Source organism: Epinephelus lanceolatus, chromosome 23, assembly GCF_041903045.1.
Source record: "Epinephelus lanceolatus isolate andai-2023 chromosome 23, ASM4190304v1, whole genome shotgun sequence".
Taxonomy (NCBI): domain Eukaryota; kingdom Metazoa; phylum Chordata; class Actinopteri; order Perciformes; family Serranidae; genus Epinephelus; species Epinephelus lanceolatus.
This window is the reverse complement of record NC_135756.1, coordinates 30759150-30781773: the sequence shown is the minus strand read 5'-3', so window position 1 is coordinate 30781773 and position 22624 is coordinate 30759150. Positions and strand designations below refer to the sequence as shown.

General features: G+C 40.9%; 1 protein-coding gene across 1 annotated transcript; it reads right to left on the bottom strand.

Annotated features, from left to right (window-relative positions):
* Nucleotides 1-279: 279 nt before the first annotated feature.
* On the bottom strand, nucleotides 280-16343 carry adm2a (adrenomedullin 2a). Its single transcript, XM_033615168.2, has 3 exons — nucleotides 16245-16343; nucleotides 15566-15880; nucleotides 280-4785 (listed from the first exon to the last, which is right to left on the bottom strand). Exons 2-3 carry the CDS (start codon nucleotides 15661-15663, stop codon nucleotides 4368-4370), a joined length of 516 nt encoding a protein of 171 aa, XP_033471059.1. The 5' UTR covers nucleotides 15664-15880; nucleotides 16245-16343; the 3' UTR covers nucleotides 280-4367.
* Between the last annotated feature and the right edge of the window lie 6281 nt (nucleotides 16344-22624).

Sequence of the window (22624 nt, the reverse complement as noted above, 5' to 3'; positions counted from 1 at the left end):
CACATTTATTTACTTACTTATTTAAATTTGGGTAAGCAAGCATCTCCATATTGATTAAACTCCATTTAATTTTGTTTTACGTCAATAGGAATTACTAAACAGAGATTAACTTTTAATTGTGAAACAGAGTTCTGCTTTTTTTAACCCTAGTTTTGTTAAGCTCTGATTAAAACTAATCTTAGGTTAAATTCATTCTTAATGGTGTAGCCCAGCCTTTTTTATTGCATGATTTTATGTCTCATAGGAATACACACAAATACACACACTCTTTAGTCGTACTCATCTTATTACAGTATAATTCTTTATTTTACAGAGACATTGTCAAACAGTAACATTTTAACTACAGTTAAGACTTTGTTTCCTACCAAAAGGTCATATTTAAGGAGCAGTGGAAAAGGTGAGATAAATAGTCTTTGGTGACATACAGATATTAACATACAAAGATAACTTAAATACATAACTTTCTTTAAATAGTTTGACTAAATATATATCTCTATAGATATATTCACAGGTGCACACGACGTTCACAGTCATCCCAACGCCACATGGAGTACACTGACATCTTCAAACACATTCGCAGATAATCCCAAATGCAACATTTACAGGAGGAACCTTGTCCAACTTTCACGAGTTCATTACAATGAGTTAGATTCACACGTGTTTGCGTTAAAGTGCTTTCCTGTGACCCTAAAGGACATCATGTGACTTTCAAATGGAAAATCAGCAAAAAGAAACCTACTAACAACGACCTGGATCTACACTGTCTTACAAAAGTAACATTTACACTCTGCACTCATTCCTCTTTGCAACAAAGAGCCATGAAAGGTGTTTCTGTGGGGAGGTATTGACGGTCGCGCACAGTTTGCTAACACAACTTGACATGACGCAACTCCTGACGTCACAAAAACATACTGCGCAAAAAAAAAAAAAAGACTGGGAGCACAATGGTCCAGAGCACAGATCAAACACAGGAGATAAGAGTCCTGATAGGCTACATACAGCAGCTCAACACATACCCACACACACATCACGTGTGTCTGAAGTAGTACATTTTAAAAAGCAGAGAGATCCACCAGGATTTTTCAGCATTTGAAAAGCCTTTTAATGATCTGTCACGAGACATTGATTAGCTCCATTACAGCAGAGAGAATGGCATATTTCACCTCAGCAAGCCTTTGAACAGATTAGATTTAAGACTAAGACACCACTGATTATTACCCTGTGACCTCCATGATTACAGACAGAAGAAAAAAGAGAGCCAAGATGGGGCTGAGACACTGAATGTAAAAAAAAGAGTAAAGACATATAGTAAAATCAGAAGACACAGATTAAGATAAAAAAAGAATACATTATTATATGATGCAGATCACACGTAAAGTCATTCGATTTGTCAAGTATTGTCAGGTATTTGGTGAGTTTAAACTAATGCTCTCAGGAATACCAAATGTTCATGTTTGTGAAATTATATGCAAAATAAAAAGAATAAAATAATAAGGCTAAAATACTAGATAAGATCATCTAAATAACTGTGTACATAAATCAGAAAGAGGGCCAACAGTTCAGCTTCTATTCCCGCTTTGAAACATTCAACCACTCCCTGCAGGTTAAGATCAGGCTGCCAGATAGTAAAGTCCTAGAATAGAAGTTTAGAAGTATGTCAATAATATGTAATAAAATTATGTTTCTCAGCAAAAATGTGGGTTTTATATACAAGGTTGCATTTTTTGGAAAGTCTCAGGCCAAATTTTAGCTTGCTTGATGAGTAGAGCGTGACCTAAGTTATTCCAAGTCTGTCGCCCGCCCACCATTTCAGAGATGGACAAACATAGAGAGGAAATGTCAGGGCATGTATTTTTGATGGTGCTTTGCTATTTTTTGTACATATTTGAAATCGGGCACACCTAACATTTTGGTCACTGTGGTATTTCATGAGAAACCCATAATGTAGCAGTAGAGCTTCTAGCCGCCGCCTCAGGACGAGCCTAAACCCATTTTACATACTACACGTTAACAACCAGGGTGCCTATTACTGCCAATAGGACTGTTTATATTGTATACCACTAGGCTTGGGCGATATTACCGTGTTAGTGTATGCCAGGGTATTGAGAAGTCTGGACAGTATTAATTTCAATAGCGTCTAAAATACAGACACTCATCTTCCTATTAAACTCATATGGAGGTGCTGTATTGAGGATGTGGTGTATGTAGTGCACATCCCGCGCCACCAGAGGTCAGTCTTTACTGGTGGAAGCTACGAAACATGGCGACTGCGAGTGGTGAGGTTGTTACAGGACTGTAAACAACAACTTAGCTAGCAACAGCAGTGAAAGACAGTGAGGAAAAACAACATATTTTCACATCTAACTCGGTAAATCAGGGTTTTTTTTCAACCAAACCAAGCAAAGTTGGTGATTTTTGGAACAGTGGACAAACTAACTTAATGACTAACAAGACTAATATGATTTTCATGAGTTTTATTTTGTTTCATTGAGTTTGAAAATAGGGTGTTTTATGATGAGTTAGCAAGACTATTAAGCTAACGTTAGTCTTCGTTTGGTGACAGACAAAGTTGAATTCAGAATTTGCACAGTAAGAATATTACCTTTCTTGGCAATTTGTGAGGTTAAAATGTTCATTTATTAGCCTGAAAAAGCTAAGAGAGCTTGCGGAACATAGCCAACTCACCAGACAGACGAGGGGGAGCACCATACACACAAATGCTATCATATATCGTATATATGATATATATCATATATAAAAAAAAATAGATATTGCCCAAGCCTAAAGTCTATACTTCAAAGTTGCCAAGCACTGCCTGTTGGAAATGTAAGGAACTTTTGTCCTTTATCTCTCCATTCATTTGCAACATTACTGTTTGAATTACTATTGGTGTATTTGCCAACTTTTAGAGATTTCTACCTCCACAAGTGGAACCCCCTAACCGCTAACCCCAACCCTAACCCTAACCTCAATACAATAGGGATAAATGAAATTGTGTCTATGCTTCTAACAGCACAAGAAAATGGCATTAAAACATTTAACAGCAGCATTTCTCTCCAGAATAAGAATCCATGTTACTCTGGAAAATCCCCCAAATATGCTGCAAAGTGAGGGGATTTTTTTAAATGTATTCTTGGCGAGCCTACCCTAATATCTGCAAACTTCAAGGCTGCACGTGTACATATGTGTGGGAGCCACATGCTTTGTTCTTTATATTTATGTATTGGCATTAAGTGTGCAGACCATAGGAGGCTGAGCCCCCTGTCCTGCTGTGGCGGCACATATGCCTGAAGTGATTAGGTCAGGTTTAATAAACTGCTGTCAACCCAAAGTCCTGACTTGCAAGGGGAACTTATGAATCACGTGAAAAGGCTAATATTTCAGACTTGGCCTCTGGTGGGGAAAGTGCCAGCAGTGGTGCGACAGAGCCCTGATCCATGGCTCCAAGGTTACTTTGCCACCTCCTGTGTTAGTCCAACAGGCTACTATATGCAACACTGAAATGGATCCTTTGGGGAGTGAGTTTCTATATAGAGTCTTCCCAAGGCACTGGATGATGACCCTATTCTTTTTCATTTCAGCATGGACTTTATGCGGTTGAGTTCTGAGTCAGAATGCTCTTAAACTCGGGTGTAACCTAAGTGCTGTGGCTGGTTTCAAATCTAAATTGTGGTTCTGAAACACAAAGTCCTGCTGAGTGAAGAATTCCCAGCTGAGAGCTTGTGGAATATTCCACGGATGTTAGTGTTCACATGCAGTTGTGAAATAGTCTGGGAGTTTTCAAAATTGGCAAAAGGGGGCACAAAAAAGAGGTAAAAGGGTTCACTGGGTCATTTACGAGGTCTTTGGGAATTCATTGGTTTTGACAGGGCTCCAGCTTTATGTGCAGGTTGAAATCCACATTAGGGGCTTAGGTGTTTGATCAATGAGTTGTGGTATAAGCACCGCTGGGGAGTTCAGTTGGCAGACAGTACCGGGCCACTGGATGGTGTTGAGGACAAGCCTTCATTCTTATATTAACAGGATTAAGACGTCAAACTGAGGCCTCATGGCTTTATGTGAGCATTCAGGGGGAGTACCAAAAAGACTTTGACAAGACAAGAACGTTCTTCAAAAAGCAAATGTTCTCTGGATGGTGGGAGAACTGGTGGGTGGCAGAATGATTCAGTCACAATCTTGAATTTGAATCTTCAAATTCTGAGGCACAACAGTCCTTTATGGGGAGTATAATTGTCTATTTGAGATAGAAAAACAAAAGTTATGGACTACATCAAACTCTAATGCAAAGACTACCAGTAATACATTAAGAGATAAATAACTGGAAATATAGATAGACTTGCTGTGGGTGTTTGGGGGTATCAGCTAACTCATCCATAACTATGGGGGCTCCTGGGGTTTATGGGGGATGAGTCTTCTCTGCCACTCTGACCGATGAGCTGATAGAGCCGGTGGCTGAGGTTCTGCACTTGGCAGGTTCCCAAGACGCAGCCCACTCTCATCAGCTGGGCATGGTGGGGGTAGTGGTGACCACCCCGCAATCCTGAGTGGGCATGGCGACGAGCTCTCAGGGGCCTCCGCTCAATCTGCTGCGCCTTAGTGGGACGTGCCCATGCCAGGTTTGGTGAGGCTGTTCTCGCTCCTGAAGCTGGACGGTGCCTGAGGAAACCAGGCAGCCAATTTGGGAATCGCCTGAGGGCTGAAGACGGGACGTCAATGTAAGTCTGGCTTTCTGATGCCGAGGCTTTATCCTCCGTTTGGTCGATGAGTTTGTTGAGGAGGTCCGACCTGAGGAGAAAACAGAAATCAGGTGAAAACTTGTCCTGGAGGTGTGTGACTGTCATTCATACAGTATCACAATATGTTGCAATATGGAGAAGAATGGTAGTTCCTGGAAAAATGAAGAGACCCAATTCCTAATGTTTACAACCACACCAACAGCTGTGTATTTAGGCACAGCAGTGAGCTAAAATGTCGCCTGACCAACATTACCATTCCCAGCTAGCGTGGTTTATAAAAATACAATAGAAACTCTATGTCTAAATCTTTGCTGCAGCTATGGATAGAACAGGATAGAATGAGAGTGCAGAAGGTTTCTAAATAGAAAAGCCCTTTAGTCTTGCATGCACCTGCCAGTATTGTTACTATAGCAACTAATGTTGTAAGGGCACAGGTAATTCTGCAGAAATCCGATTAGCCATACAAAGCAGCTTTGATAAACAAATCATTTTTGCCTGCTGTGTGAACACAGCATGGCTCTCTGCACAGTCACCCATCCATGTGGACACCATGCTCATCTCTTAATGTACAACATAGAAGTTAATGGCTTTTCACATGTGGCCTAAAACAGCAGGTGCCTGAGTCTGCCTCACGTCTTACATTATACAATCAAAGCCTGCGCCACACTGCATTTTAATGCAGCAAATGGTAACTATGGGAAACTTAGCCGGCCACGTCTCAGCTGTGCTGAGGGGCTCGAGAGGAGAACATTCAAATCTCAGTAATAAAACAAACTGGTGCAGTTAGATTAGTTAGATTATTTCATATCTAATGTCAGTTTGTCTTAGTATTTCATGAACCTTGCTCTGCCTTGTTCCAATACATAAGTTAAACTGTAGGCATGTCTTGCCCAATAGACACAGATTTTTACTTTTTTGAAGGTCAGTTCAATCAAATTACAAAATGACATATTTTCTCTCTAATTTCCCAGCAGTGGTAGAAGTAGTTTTGGTTTTATGCGCCCAAGTTTTGAAACTTCGATCACTATTCTAATACAAAAGAGCTGAATAGAATTTGAATTGTGTTGCGCAAAATACAGAAAAGTTACGTTGGTAAAAGTCATCAGCAATGTGTCTTTCACAAAAACAGTAGAAAGTAGTTCCACTAAAACAGCTTAGAGTAAGGTGGACTGTCCAGAGCAACTAGGACGTTGTTTTCTGAAAGATAAGTGGCTTATCAATTGTGCAAATGTCACTTTTTAGTGCTCTAGCAGGAAATTCCATTTAAATCTCAAAGGCTTCTCAAAGAATCTAAAAACCAGGCAAAATGAAACCAAAGCTAGAGACTATCCTGCAATGGGTCACTCAAGCTGCAATACAGCGATCCGTGATTTAAAACAAACTGGGGAAGCAATGGCCCCTTCCCTACCTTCTACCCCCCTACTTTCAGGCCCCTTGCTTGGACCAAGCCCATCTTTCAATTCGGCCTTCATCTTCATCTCAGCTACACACCTGTAAAGTTTCGTGACTGTATCTTGCATGATTGTGATGCTATTGCAGTGTCAAAAGGTGTCAACAGTTAGGCAGATCTTTTAGAGCCAGCCTCAAGTGGCCATTTGAGAAACTGCAGTTTTTAGCACTACCGCGTTGGCTTCATTTTTCAGCCTTTGACCTAGACTCACAATGTGAAAACAATACCAGGGGTTATGGTGTTGTCGTGCCAAGTAACCATCACTTAACTAGAGTTAAATGGAACGACATGTTTTTTGTACATGTAGTGAGACCCTTTACAAAAAACGGCGGGTACAGGCCATTCAACAAACAGCACAACCATCTGTTCATTGTTTGACAAAGACACTCACTTCTTGTAACTTGACCCTTCAGCTCCTCACTGAACTGTCCCTGCTGTGTTTGTACAGCTCAGTGTGACTCCTCTGTCTGAGTGTTAACCCATCACCACTGCTAAAGGTCAGCAAGAAGTAAATAGAAAAGAGCTTTTGAACCTGGCAGCCAATGGAGGAATAGGCTGAAACTGTTAAAAGTTAGCAGTAGATTCTTCTTTTATAAAGAGGTTTAAAAACAGCATCAGGGTAAATATGTCTGCCGTTTGCTTTTCTGAGTCAAAGGATAAAATCTTCCACTGCGTCAGGTTTGGCACTGGATTCCCATGTTCGGAGAGCCAGAAGCCACGGCTGATCTAATTATAAAAAGTGTGTTCCACATGTGAAATGCTGACTCCTGTTATTTTACCATGGACGCTCAGTCTTTACTCATAGTGAGAGGTTTAGATGTGAGACATGACAGTCGATGGCTCCTCTTACAGTCAGTGCTGTGGTGGGTTTGGGATTCCTCTGTGAAATGTGAATCTTCTGGTTTATTCAGCCGGTTTAGCTGCTGGCACACTGCTGGCAGGTTTAGTACCCTGGAGGTGACCTGCTGTACAACAGTGGCTGAATAAATAGTTGCATAACACCAGGCCACAGACAGAGGCAAGCACTATTTCCAGGACAGGCTTGGTGTGCCATGGTGCCACATCACCAAGTTACACCCACCTGGTGTGCACAGTGAAAGTCGCATTTGACTGCACAGGGAAGCTATTTACAAGGCAGCAGTGGTGGCTCTGCACCAAATTCTTATTCTGACTTTATTCTTCTGTACAAAACAGAACTGTAATCTTCTTTTATGTATTTTGGATCCTGGAAGTCAAAAGTTAAATTAAAAGAAAAGAAACTCATCATAAGTAGAAACACTTTTAACCCAGGGCCGGATTAACCCACCAGGGGGCCCCAATGTTTAAAGTTACCTGTGGGCCCCCGTTGAGCTGTCCCCCAATAGGTAACAATGCAGGTGTCTCCTTAAAGAGAACAGAGTTTTGTTCTTGTCCAGCTGGCCATCACTCACGGCTTAAGGTGATGCTTAGTTGCCCTACGAACTTCAACAGTCTAACACAAATCCTTTAACGCTCACACAGGATTGGACTTTGCAGGTCTGCAACTTAACCAACTCCAATTCACTAGAAACCAGCTGGCCAGTTAGAGCACCTCAAGTAGCTGGCAGATGGCCACCAGGACCCCATGACTGTGCTACAACAACTATTACAAAGGAGAATACTTTCTGGGAGCTTAAGGCTTTAAGAAAGCAGATCAGTTTTGCTCTTTATATGAGCTTAAATGTGTTTGTGTTTCTTAAGTGTTTATTCCTCAGAGGTTTTGTTTGGTTTTCAAGATTTCCAATGCAGCAATTTTCTTGCTTATGTCACTTGAAGCCTGATATCTTTTGGTCTATTACATAAGTACTTTTAAAGTAGTTCACAAATAGTGTACAGGCAAATTTAAATATAATATTTTTATATTAATGGCTAATGGAGGGCAAAGCCATAGCCAAGCTCCTTTCAAGGAGACTTTAGACTCCTGTGCTTTTTCTTCCATAAGTTAAAAGAATCTTCCAGTAGAGAACTCTTTCACTATGTCACATCTGATTTCACGAGACAGGCTAATTTGGTTATTAGGAGCCTAATCCCACGCTTCCACAGTTATGGAGGTCTCTGTGATTGGCAGACGATCAAAGATATCTGAGCTACTTTGCCTTTAATTGTTCACTCCTCTGTGGATCACGACACCTTGCACGGTCTTCTTTGAAGGGCTTTAAACTTAAATTCCTTTTGACTGAGGATGATTTCTCAGGATTTTGAAGTTTGATAAAAAGGCTACGCTGATCCCTTTGTGCTACCTTGTTTGGTTTTTCTTCTGTATTAACCTCCCAGCATTGCTGCCTTCAGCTACCAAACCCTCCCTACCCCTGACCCCAAATCCTGGTGTTGTCTGACTACGTCGCTAGTGTTTCAAACATCCACAGTTGAAGGCAAGGTAAAAACAGTCTCTCCTGGAAGCCTTTCACAAGCCGTTTTCTCATATGAACTCCGGACAATGTCTGGAGAATCAGATCCAGACATTTTCCAAAGATTCTCATCCACACATGAAGAACACAACAGGAGACTGTCTCTGTCAGGGGGGTTCTGACCAACTGGAATTACTCTATTTCATTTAGGCAAGGGGTGGTGCCTGGGCAGAGCGTGCAGGACAAAGGGCATAACACAGATTACATCGAGGTCCCATAGCCAGTTCCTAATTTGGGCATTAAAAGACGGAGTCTTTTGCTGATACTTGAATTTGTCTGACGATTACAGCTTCGGCGTTTAACAACAGGCGTGGCTAAATCTGGTCATCTATCCGGGTAGACATTTTCGTTTGACATCTTCGTGTAAATGACCCTTCCTCTTCATCCTTGGATGTTTGTTTTCCTCCAGTTTCGGGCAAGCCTTGTGATAGAAATGTCACCAACACGCCCACACACTCGCCGTGAATTCTCCAGGCAATTACCTGCACTACTCACACATGGGCTCAATCAGACATTACACAGACTTTTCACCAGGGAGTTTGAAGGATCTGTTTAATGTCAAATCTGACTGATTCGGACATTTGCGTTCTCACACACAACTTCTTCGGGTAATGTCTACATAATTTCAGTGACAAAAAATAGTTGGCCAACCACTGCGTGAAATGAATGTCGAATTGTTGTCAAAGAGTTGTGGAGGGTTTCCAAAAACATGTGACCACTGGCACTTTAACCATGTCTCCAAACCAAAACCTAACCCTAACCCTGCAGAGGGAATGCCCTCCCTCACCCTAACCCCAGTGCCATGCCGGTGAGGCGCGAAAGCTTACCAATGGCAGCCTTATTCAGCAGTAAATATGGCACATTCATTTGTAATCTTCCAATAGGTAACAGTAAGGAGATTGTTGTTAGCAAAGAGCAGGACAAAAATAAATGTAAGGTGATTTATTTCACAGGCTTCCACTGGTCCTGTTTGTTCGGGAGCAGGTCTGCTTTCATAACCTCCTAAGTGGGATGTGATTTACTGTCTGCAAGCAAAACTGGACACTGAGTGTACTTAGTACAGCCAGTAAATTACATGGAAAGGACGCCAAGTTAAAAACTATACGTCAGCTCTGAAACAACATCATAGACATGCGAGTAGACAAAACACTCACAATCCCAACATCAGGCAACAGCAGGTTTCCTCTCCATTCCTTTGTTTCTTAAGCCTTTTGATCCACTCTTTCACTATAAGCTACTCTTATTATATACCTATATACCATAACATGCGCATTCATGCCTCCACAACGGTGTGACTCTCTGTGTGGAGCGGAAACCTGCTCTTTAAGGATGTGGAGGGTGGAATTTAGGTCTTAGCCATTAATCCACACTGGAATTCTCTGCCTGCTTGGTTACAGCTTTCACCCTCCTCAACTTAGCTTGGGTTTGGTGAGATTGACCCCTGCGGAGCCAACTGTTTATAACGTACATATATCTCAGCAGTCCAAGCCAAAATTCACGTTTACAAGACACACAAGAAGAGGCCTTTCTTGAGATGATTTACAGCAGAGGCAATTCTGGTTTCACTCATTCTGCAAACATAAAAGTGGTTTTCTGAGAATGTATACACAATAAAGAAAGAGTAATGTTCTTGTTGTTCCTTGATAAGGTGTAAACATGTCAGAATATAGATGTGTGCAGAGTGTCTCAACAAACATCAACAAGGCAGGAAGTGACCCTGCGTGAGATGAATTCAATCTGTTTCTCAGGTAAATATTATGTTAAGAGTATCTACATTGGAGCCCACGCTGTTCACTTCCACGCTATAAGGATGAGTTAATGATTTAGCAAATGGTTTGTGGACTTTACATGACTTTATTTGGCCTTTACAAACTTTGAACAAACTCATGGCCACAACACATATACACAGACTGATTTGTCATGTCATCGTACCCTGGTCCAAATGGAACAGAGTAGGTCTACAAAGCAAAAGCTTGACCACAAATCAGCTTTCCATGTCCTTCGCCTTTAAGCAATGAGCTGCTTCCCACTTCTGGAATCTGTATTGCAAAGCTGCTTCGCTGCTAAAGCCATATTTAACTTGTTTGGCTGCGGATCCCGGCTATTTTCCCTTACAAAGAAAACCTCGAGACATTATGTAAAACTACAATGAAGGGTATGCGCTGCATGCAATCACAGGAACATGCAATTTCTCCTTGTTTGGGAAGCGCCCGTCAGGCATTGTTACAGCGTCCTAGTGGATTTTGCCGTGTCCTTATCAGGACACACAGGGACAACATGGACACAAACGCAGAACAGGGAAGGAATGACAGACATGTGAGCTCAGACACAGTGTCGGTGTCCAACGGCAGAGAAAAATGTAGAGTAGTTATGTCTGTTATAATAATACTGTCAGCATGTGATGGTAACAGGACAGGATGTGCTCTATGGAGTCAAGAATTTACTGTCCTAATAAAAAGCAGACTGGACATTTATGAGAGATGTGCAAAGTGAGAAATGTGGAGGCTTGTGAAGCAGGAAATGTGAAGGGGGGTGTTGTTGGAGTGAAATATATTTGTATAGACTGTGATCAGTTACATTGCTGAAGGTCTATAAACCTGACACTACCCAACCACAGGCCCTCGTTTAATGTACATGTTCAACAACACTGAATCAACTTCAGGCACATAATTTGAAGTAATGAGATTCCCTAATGGGATATTTGATTTATTAGCCTATAAGAAGTCCGATCTAAGGGCCTGTGTCCACCCAGATTTTTTTTTCTGACCAGCAGCATCTTTTTTCAACTGCTCGTTATGAGGTATGCGGCTGCCAAGAGAAAGGGCGCTGCAGACATCTTTTTTCAGAGCACAGCTGCTGAACACTTCTAATTTAAAATCTTTGAACTTTTCAGAAGTCTTCACTGTCGCTCCTTTAGCTACTATCTGTCCCGAGCTGCATGACATGTCAGTCAGGAACTATCAGAACAAAGACAGATAAACCAATCTGTGGAGGCAGATTGGCCAGACACTGAATGTTACTGATGAGTGTTGTGTTTTCATCGCCATACGTGTTGTAAGCTTGTTGTCAACTGTGAAGTCAACCTTCTATTAACATAGCATTACATTAATGTCAGGATACATGACATGCAACGCATTATTAAAAATAGCTCTGGGAGCGCTTTTTATAAAGTGTTGGGATAAGGCGCTCCCTGGCACCCTGCCACTGCTTTTTTGCCAAACAAAAATGCTATGTGGACACATGCCTTGAAGAAGGTGAAAGAAGTATTTACCCATGACCACAAATATCAGAGTTCAATGGAATTTGGTGTTCATGGTGGGAAGCCAGTGAGTGATTGTGATCTTGTCACTATATTAGTGATTTCTGGAGCCTGCTTACATCTAGTATTAATGTGCATTTCAGTGATCCAAACACAAACCGGACACCCAACACACATCACCATTTACACTTGTGTCTATCATGCGTCTCCAGCTGACCACTTGTGTTCAGATACTGCCTACATCGGGGCGTCGGTGGCTTAGTGGTAGAGCAGGCCCCCCTTGTACAAGGCTGTTGCCGCAGCAGCCCAGGCTCGAGTCCAGCCTGTGGCCCTTTGCTGCATGTCACTCCCTCTCTCTCTTTCCCCCTTCATGCTCTTCTGTCCTGTCAATTAAAGGTAAAAAATATCTTTAAAAAAAAAAAAAGATACTGCCTACGTCACTTGCGCCAGAGGGTCAGACGGGCTTGCACACAGTTATTACATCCACGCTCTAGCTAGCTGCATACTAGCATGCTTGCTGCTCATGTTAGCGGTTGTGTCAGTACAGCTGGAGATATCGGTGTCAGCAGAATTAAACAAGTCTCCTTCCATAAAGCAAATTGGTGGCTGGACACACAAGACTGCATCAAACTTGTCGTAAAACAGTCAAGTTACAGAACGTTAGCATGCTGTCACCAAAAAAATCACCAGAGATGCATTAGGATGCATTAGCAGTTACGGAAAAAAACATGCAAGGTCAAATGCATCCCAGACCACCTTGGCAAGTGGTTTAAGTGATCAGGTCACAACACGTCTTGGCGGTCATTGACACTAACAAGGCACTTGTTAATAGCAGGTATAAACAGACTCCTGCTGGCTGTTCAGGTTTTAGTTAAGGTTATACCCTCCTGGTGAGGCTGCGACATGTGCACGTGTAAGGGAGACATATCAACAACCTCCCCAGAGTCAACAGTGACAAGAATAGCAGTGAGCAGGGATATACCATTCAAAGTGGGTAAAATACTTAAAGGATCAAATTAGCCTCCTCTGATAAAGATGGGCAGGAAAAGGTGTTGCAATTTCAGCCATTTGAGCATCACCTTACTTTGGTTTAAATCACATTTTTAGTGTGTTTATAATGTGAAAATAAGAAAAAATCCCCCAAAAAACACAACTAATGAAAAAGGCTGTTAGGTGTGCACAAAGCAACTGCCCAAAATTGTAAAACAAAGATTAAATATAAATGACCAATGAAAGACAAATTAAAAACGCAGTGACACAGATAGAATTTTATGGGACATTACTGAATGTTCTGGTAAGATATGGGGCAGTCTAATTACACGACTAACACGTTTTTTACTCAAAAATCCCACTCAGCTGCTGCATCAATTTCTCTCAGAGTGAGCGATATCAAACAGCAGTGATGACCCACGCTGGTAATGACACTTTTAGACAAAGATGGGAATGATGGGGGATTACAGCGCAGGGCAGGTGCAGTGAAGGAGGCCAGGCAACACAAACATGAGCATCGCTTCCATTTACTTCGGTTAGGTTTCAGCAGCAGGTGTTTGAACACACACACACACACACACACACACACATACACACACACACACACAAGAGATGGCCACCTGGAGGAAAATTCCACTCGCAGATCTTCTTACACTTTGACATTATCACTATTAGATGTTAAGAGCTTTCTTTCATCGCTCCTGCCCTGTAGGATCTGACTCTTTGAATGTGGATCATTTTTATGTATAACAATCAGTTTTTAATATACCGTCTTTTTGAGAAACCTTTCCTCCAGCCACATCACTTTAAATCATATTCATTTCTTTAACTGATATTATTTCATTTTTTTCCATTAAAAGCACCTACAAGGGAACGCCCCAGTGCATACCACCTAACAACAACCAAGGGGACCCTTGTTGCATGTCATAGCCTTTTCTCTCCCCTTGTTTCTTGTGTCTTTCTCTACACACTGTTGAATAAAAGCAAAATGTTGATCAGTGTCTTTGTGGGCCAACAAAAAGGTCAGTTTAGGCCTTTAGGGGCCCCATGCTTGCCTTTATCCAGGGCCCCCCACAACACATCACACCACTAACTTTCTCTCCCTCCTGCTGGGCCATCAGCTGTGGTTCCAAAATATACCAGAAGGGGGCGTTCACACACCAACTCATCCTCCACATTCCTGTCTGCTCCTCCACAGTGCAACTCCACCAGCATATTGCATCGCTGGCAGGCCTCCCTCACATATTAAAACAGGTAGACTGTACTGAATGAGTGTTGGACTGCCACTTAAGGGGTGGAAAAGTACAGGTGCCACTCATTGCCTAACGAGATCCTTTACAAAAGTCCATGCTGGTATTTCTGGCTGGGCTTTGGGACAAACCGGTTTTCCCACCTCGGAAATAACAGTTTTCCATTGACAATCACAGAGAGATTAAACCAAACAAAACCTGTATAAACAGTTACTCATGTGACAGCTGATGGGATCGAGAGGCGGAAGAGGATGAAAAGAGAATAATCATATAAAGTTTGGAAAATGAATGCAGATTACAATGATGCCAACAAGCTCATGATAATGCCCTCATGATCAGTTAGTTTAAACTTTCGCCTACTTTGTGGTTCACTAATAGAAACAAGACTATATACACAATAAGGTCACTGTGAACTTTGAACTGTTACACTGTTAGACTACAGAATTTAAAAAAATATTACAGAAATAACATGGATTTTATTTGATTTGGTCTTTATAAATGTTTAGATAGTTACAATAGTTTATTTGAATATAAAATGGCAACGCCCGACACTATCACTTATTCCACAGCTGATGTGCTCTCCAGCAGGGCTTATCTCAAGGAGAGAAAAAGTGTTTTATTGTATCATGGCAAAGCTTCTGACCTTGTAGTCTACATTATCTGCCCGACACAACAGTTTCACTTTTACACACAGTAACCCTGATGTGATTTATTACACAGGCTACAGGCTAAATTCCACCTTTTAGTGGCTGGCGTACTGAATAAAGTGAACAAAAATGAACCTTAAACAATAAGTTAGAGAAGAGTGAGAGTTTTAGGAATGCTAATGTTTGTGATTAACCCTAATGTCCACATAGCCTACATAGGTGCACATTTCGAGAGGGGCGGAGGGACACACAATATTTGTGCATTTGTTCCCCCCTATAAAAACATTTAAGCAGAAGAGGACTTGCTTTTGTCAAAAATGAAGACATCTCCACCAAAAACTGGTGCATAAAAATTCACCAGAGGACCCCAAGTGCCCCCCTACATTGAAACTAAACCTAAGCCCTTGTATTTTAACAAAGGTCCACTGAAAACTTGCTTGATATAAATGGATGTTAGCTTAAATTAGCATCAGCTTTGAAGCTAACTTGTGTAACTTTTTACACATTACTTTCATTTTTAAAAGGCATGTTCAATACATAATTTAATACCTAATACCGCGGCTATAGCTAATTAACATTAAATAGCCTAATGGATAGCCTATAGTTCTCCGCTTTAACCTCTAACCACGCAGTTCAAAGTGGACAGTAAGTGGCTATTAATAACAGTTGGCGCAAGAATATTTAAATTAACTGTACTGCGGCTCCACGCGCGTTTGTCACGTATGTTAAAGAGCATTGAGCCAATCAGAAGCGCGGAGCGGGTCTTTATACATATAAAGTAGTAACTCAATAAACCGGGTGTCCTACCTGTTCCTGTCGGGACGCTCCTCCGCCGGCAGAGCCAGCAGCTGCTGGAGGGAAACCAGGCTGATGCAATACACAGCAAGCGGGAGAAGGGACTGCATCTCCGGGCCAACTTTAACTTTACACCCTCTCTGAGGCGGGAAGGAGGGGGGCGACCACACGGACTGGGCGAGGGTTTAATCCCAAGAGTGGGATTGAAAAAAAATAAAGAGAAAAAAAATGTTTTGAAAATGAGGAAACAAAAAAATAAATAAATAAATAAAGTTCCCAGAAGATTGATGTGGGGTCCAGATATCCAAGTTTGGCAGTGGATGAAACCTTTGGAGAAAGCAGGAGAAATAAGTGGTCAGTGAACCTGCTGCTCATTAGACTACAGCAACAAAAAAATAGAGCCGGTGAAAATGCGCCTCATGAATTTACCCTCATTGCATTCATTTAGAATCTAAATGAAAAACTTTAAAACACATTATCTGCACTGAAATACCCACAATAGATTCTTAATCACAGCTTCTGCTTCATAACCTCTTTTTCCATAACAGCCATTTAACTTTTGCACCAGATGAAGATTTTACATTCTTCTGAAAATGCCCATAAATGCAGCCTCCCTGCATTATGCAAATACCTTAAACTGTTACAGGTTTTGAATAAACCTACTCACATCATAAGTAAAGAGAAGTCTTACCTTCTTGGTAGTTATAACTCAGTATATAGGTTTAATTGTAGGCTTTTTTCCCCTATGAATCCAAACGTGTTGGTCAAGATCAAGTTCTCCAGTGTGAAGCTGAAGTGAAGTGACATTGTGGGTTTAAATACCGAGTGGGCGGTGCTTCAAATGCCGGTGGGCAATTTCAGAGGCAAAGGTGCTGTCATTATCTGCCCTGCTAGGAATATCCTGCATTGATGTGGTCGGCAGAGATAAACCATTAAAAGCACTGTATGACAATTAGGGCTCTACATACCCTTGGGTAAGGTCTGAGGTATTCCTCTGATATATTTTGGAGAGATTCATTTTGTTAATAAACTATATCACAGAAAAATGACATTGTAAAACTGCCTATAAGGTGAAGTTACAGAATGTGACACCCCTTATGAAAACCACCTAAAATTCTGAATAATACCTGAAGTTTTCCCTTTACCTATGTATCTCTGCTATATTTCTACAGTGAAAATATGTTACTAAGTAAAATATTTCAGAAACTTTAGACCTTTAAACACATCAAGAACCCCTGCCTCACTCTGATATGTTCAAGTGAAATGGGACAGATAGGACAAAAGGAGACCATCATGTTTGTTTATTAAATGGTTATATCCCTTTATCAATGCAGTCATTAATTCATTAAATCATTAATGTAACCTAACTACTCATTAAAAATGCTTTCCCTTGTCGTCTGCTGTTTCCTTACTGCCATACTGTTTAAAATGGACTTGGGTCTTAACAGTGATGACTAATTCTTGACTGTTGTGGCTCACGTGGACTCACTGCATTGTCTTTAATATTTTTTGAAATACTAAAAATGTCTGTAATATAACAATATGGGAGACAATAGCATAAGTCATGGTTTATGGCACCTGGTAGCCTAACAACATACTGGTTTCACGTCAGACTAAAATGTCCCATTTTACCTGAATGCATAAAGAACTCACTCAAAACCTTTTCCCATAAAAACTAAAGTGTATTAAAAGTCAAACATTTGATAAATGCAACACCATGCAACCATTTTTGTTGGTATAACCTCATTGTGTTAGCTAGAGCACTCTAACTGCCAAAAAGAGAAAATCAACATGCCACATGGCTTTCTTAAAAGTTCTGGCACCAGTAATTTTTTGACTCTTTGCTCTGCCCATCCTAATTATCTCAGACCAATCAAGCACATTTGTACACATTTGTAGTAACAATGCAGTAACATGTTTGGTGATAGGTTGGTAATATGTAAAGAGCCTAAGATGTAAAACATTTTTGTCACACTTACCTGACTTCACCTTGTGGACCAAAAAGACAGGTTACTAAACTTGCTTTGTCTGGGGGCCACTTTTGCAAAGGGACAGGAGATCAGGGGCCACTTAATAAACAAACATTATTAATATTTATCAGTATACACAATAAATGAATGGCCCGTTTTTAACCTTTAGACATTTGCTGTCCACACTCATCGTTATCAGATCTAGTCACAGCAGCCCTGCATCGATCAGATGTACACAGGGGCGTTTAGGTTATGAGGACATTCGGGGCTTAGCCTGGACCTCTGACAGGGTCCAGGGGATCATTCCTGGCAACTTTTTTTTTTAACAAACAAACTCAATTTTTATGTTTTGTATGCACTGTGGCACTTTTTTTTTTTTTTTTTTTTTAACATAAAAGAACCTGTGTCTACAGAGCATTTTTCTTCAGTAGAAAAGCAGTGGCAGTGGCACTTCATCCCTGGGCTTCATGAAAAAGTACTCCTAGCACTTTTTTTTTTCATGACACGCTGCATGTGGTTTCTGTTTCTATGACAACCATGTCTTCTTTTTTTTTAAGGGTTATTTTTTGTGGGCTTTTGCCTTTAATGGATAGGACAGTGTGTGAAATGGGGAGACAGAGAGAGAGAGAGAGCGTGGACTGACATGCAGCAAGGGGTCACAGGCCGGACTCAAACCCGCGACAGCTGCAGTGAGGCAATGCCTCTGTACTTCAGGCGCCGGCACTATCCACTACGCTACCAACGCCCCATGACGACAATGTTTGACATTAATGTTAGCTAGGTTGCTAATGCAATGCTATGTTAAGAGAGGGTTTACTACACAGTTAACAACAAACAGTACGGTGATGAAAGTACAAAACTTCCGAGCAACATCTAGTGTTTGCTAGCTGATCTGCTTGCACAGACATCTTCTATGTTGTGACAGCAGCCTAGCTTAAGAAGTGGTAGGGATATCTCTGGGCAGCCACATGCGGCTGCATACACTCTATCTTCATTGGGAATAATTGACAAAAATAAGCTGGCGTTGAGAAAAAATGCTATGTGGACACAGGCCCTAAAGTACCAAAAAAAATATGTTTTCATTGTGAATTAGAATATGGTTAGTGGGCCCCATGGCACACTGTCACAGGCCCAATTTGGCCCACAGTCTAAAAGTTGAGTATTACTGCCATAATGTATGTCAAGTTTACCATAAAATTAGTACTGAGCAGCATAAACTCACTGTAAAGACAATATTACAGAAAAGTTGTAGATAAATATTAGGTGCAATAGATCACTGAGTAACACAACACAATGGGTCCAATTAGGAATATTATAATATATTGTAATGACACAGTATTCTAAAATGCCCTCAAATATGTAAAAGGTTGCTGTGAGGTTGCAGTACCACAGAAACATGATAGTAAGTCTACAGGAATATGGCTGATAGCTAATACTGCATATACGTGCCGTTCAGCACAAAATACTTTATGCTATCATAATCGCCCATGTACATTCTCAGGAAAATAGCCTCAATTTGCATGAATTTCTTGAGCAGTTTGTCTCACTGACCAAACCCTCCTCCTATCTCTTATCACTGCTCTCAGCCAAGTGTGTGAGATAGATAGAAAGACTTAATCCTCGCAGAATCCCCAGAACCTTTCGTCAAGTCACTGTCCCATCATGAAGCATCATTGATACATTTTCTGAGCTGAACAGTTCCTTCATACAGTTTATTGCTGCTGTTCTCAGAACTGCCTCAGTAGTTCCTGGTAGGAAACACACTACTGTATATGATTCATCAGCCAACTGTAAATCAAGCAGAAATTTCCCTTGAAGAAGCCTGCATGCTTTCTTACCAAACCATGACTCTATCACTTGCAGTTGTGTTTTGAAGTGTGTTATGACAGATGGGAGGCAGATATATGTCACAGGTCTGAACATGCACCTCACAATTCAGTTTAATGACTCAGATGATTCCTATGCAGCTTATTTCATCTCATTAGTGAGGATTTTTGTACTGCATCCAAGCTCCCTCCTTTCTTTCTAACTCGACTGACTGATGTAGCGACACACTAGTACATACATACACCTGATCTGCCTCAAATGCAGTTACGCAACATTCATTTCCCAGAGAGCGTATCGAGCAGGTTGTCAACAGTTGAGTGGATGCCTTTAATAGTACTGCAAAGAAGCTGCGCATCCAAGTGAAAGAAAAACAAAAACAGAGCCAGAGACTCCATGAGGAATGTAAGGATGCCATGTTTGTTATTTGTCTTCTTGCTGTTGAAAAAACAGCTCAGGCTCATGTAAATAAACATCAGCATGCCTACCACAGAAAACTACACACATATTGGACGTAAAGGCATGTTTTTCAATTTAGAATAGATCGATATAGCCATGACCACTGGGATGAAATTATATCCCGTCTGTTACATCATAAAAAAAAGATTTTTTTAAGCAATGTCAAGTTTATGTGAAATTACATACCATAAGTTCTTGCTCAGGGGCATAACCTGTAAACACTGGAGGTTCAGCCCAAACCTAGTGGGGTTCGCAGGCATGCTTCCCTGAGGAGATTTTCCCCATTTATAGCAGCTATATGCACCTTTTTTCAACCTATATGAGATAATAGAATGCCTAAAAACCTGTACATCATTTTGGAAAACATGATAGGTGCCAAGGCGCCAAAAAAATATCCTGCAGAGTCTCCTATTCTAATTGTTCCTCAACTGTTTTCATCATTTTGAAAGCATAACACAATAAAGTTTTCACTTCTGAACAGGGCCGTCATGGAGAGAGGAAAAGTATCTTATTACCCAGTTGACCTATGGCTAAGCCCCGCCCTCAAACACGATGAGCCAATCACAGTGCGTATAGCCATTCCCATACACTCGGACATTCTCTGCCTGGACGTCCATTGAAAGGCAGTACAGAAAGTCAGTTTCATTCGGTTTTATGAGCTTTTTTTGAGATTTGTTTAAAAATGGTCAAACGGTGTGCATAGGGTACATGCAACTCCGACACAAGGTATGCTGAGAGGCTGGGCAACGGGGTGTTTTTTTCCCCTTTCCTGAACCACATCTCAACCGAGAGAAGTGTGACAGTAAGTTGGATAAAGTTGTGCAGTAACATTAGACCACAACATCAACTCAATGTGAATAAGATTAACAATGATGTCTACATCTGTTTTAAGGCAAGTCAACATCGTGTCTGAGGTAACATATTGTCACTGTGCTGGAAAGAAATATAAAGTTATCTTTGACATCTCTAGCTAACGTTAGCTAAAGTTAGCCTATTGTTAGCTCGTAGCTGCGTTGTTCATCATGTCACCTTATTTGCTTGGAGTTCTTTAGCCTATTTTGTTCTAGTTTTTGTACTTTGGTGATTGTACATCATTGTTAGTTGTTGTCCAAAATGCTCTAGTTAAGCTAACATTAACTTATGGATCTTAGCTTCATAAACTTATCTGTAATCGCAGAGATAACAAAGGTTGGCAAATGTCATGCTGAATGATTCAATGTAAATACTGTAGCGCCAAACTAACAGAGAGACACTCTTGGAAAAGATGGTAAAAAGGCCGTTATCCTTTTCTCATATTCTGAGCCAAAAACCGTAACTTCAGTGGCACTTTGATGCACCAAAATTTGATTGTTATGTCTCCAAAAATCATCAATTGCCTCCTGCAAAATGTCGTGTACTGTGACACCTGCCATAGCGCCAGTCACTGAATGTTGATATTTTGTCCGAGTGAGTGGAGGGGGGCGTGGCTTAGCCACAGGTCAATTGGAGGGGGGCATCAAAAAGCATGGGATGAAAAGTTTGGTTTTGTATGCAGTTTTTATTTCTAAGTAATTAGTTCCATAATTAAACTGAAATTGGCTGAATAAATTGTTTGGAATACTGAACTTTCTATAAAACAAAATAGTGGAAGCTCTCTGAGACCCCTCTCTACCCTTAAAGGTGCAAAATGGTTTAGTCTGCCGCTGCACTGGGATTCCTCTCTCGACACAGCTAGAGCTGAGTGAGAGATTGCTTATGCTGCTCGAGCACCAACTACAGGGTCATGCTTTAACCCAAAAAAAGAATATCTGGGTTCCAACAAAGCAAAGAAAGAAAGAAGGCTAAAGGGAAGGAGAGCAAACAGACTTTGTAAAGAGAAAAATTCAGAAGGCGCTTGACAGAGACCTGAATCAAGAGAGGAAAAGCAGGGGTTCCACAGACACTGCTTATGCATAGGCCCAGAGTTCAGTGCTACACACTGCTCCGGACTCCTAAAAATAGGCAAAACTTTTATGATATTATGCTATATTTAAGTTACATATCACAAGTACGGTAGGGTAGGTTAGGAATTTGCCACAATGCCAAGTAAATATGATCCTTAACACTCTGACTGGAATATTAGGTCAACAGAAGAAGAAGAACATTCATTCATATTAAACGAGGGAACAATATAGACCAAATCACAATGTTAATTTACAGTAACTTCGGGGTAGGAAACTCCCACATCCAGTACATAAAATCATACAGCGCTGAACAAACTTTGCCTCAATTAGTTAGTTTTTGGCCACCCTAAAAAAGACCCACCAGAAAAAAAAAATCACTTTAAGTGTACGCTATATGTATGTCACCCTGCCATCAGACAAGCTTTTACAATGGGGAATTGAAGCTGTTATATCAAAGCCACCAGACTCTTTACTTTTCATTTTACTTAACACGAGACTGAGTTGCTGGTCCATTACGGTGTTGATCGGTTAATGTGTAAGGTAAAGCAGAGCAAATATTCAAATATAACATACACTCACAATGATACCGATTTTTTTAGGTGGCTAAAATATGTTTTGCTGTGGCCCCATCCTCAGCAGTACATTGTTTAGCATCCGTGTCCAGTAGTTTTGAATTACCAAAAACGATAGCAAAGCAACAACACTGAATAGGTCTAACCACAGTGTTTAACTATATATCTTTAAAGGGAACATTAATGGTTTAAAATGGCAACAAAAATCAACAAGTTTCCCAAATTTATCTGTCTCCGCAATTGTTATCAGCTGCCAGTTGTCTACCGGAGAGTGGTTTTTGTTGTTAGCGTGATGTCACAGTGATTCCGGCTATAGTAGAATAA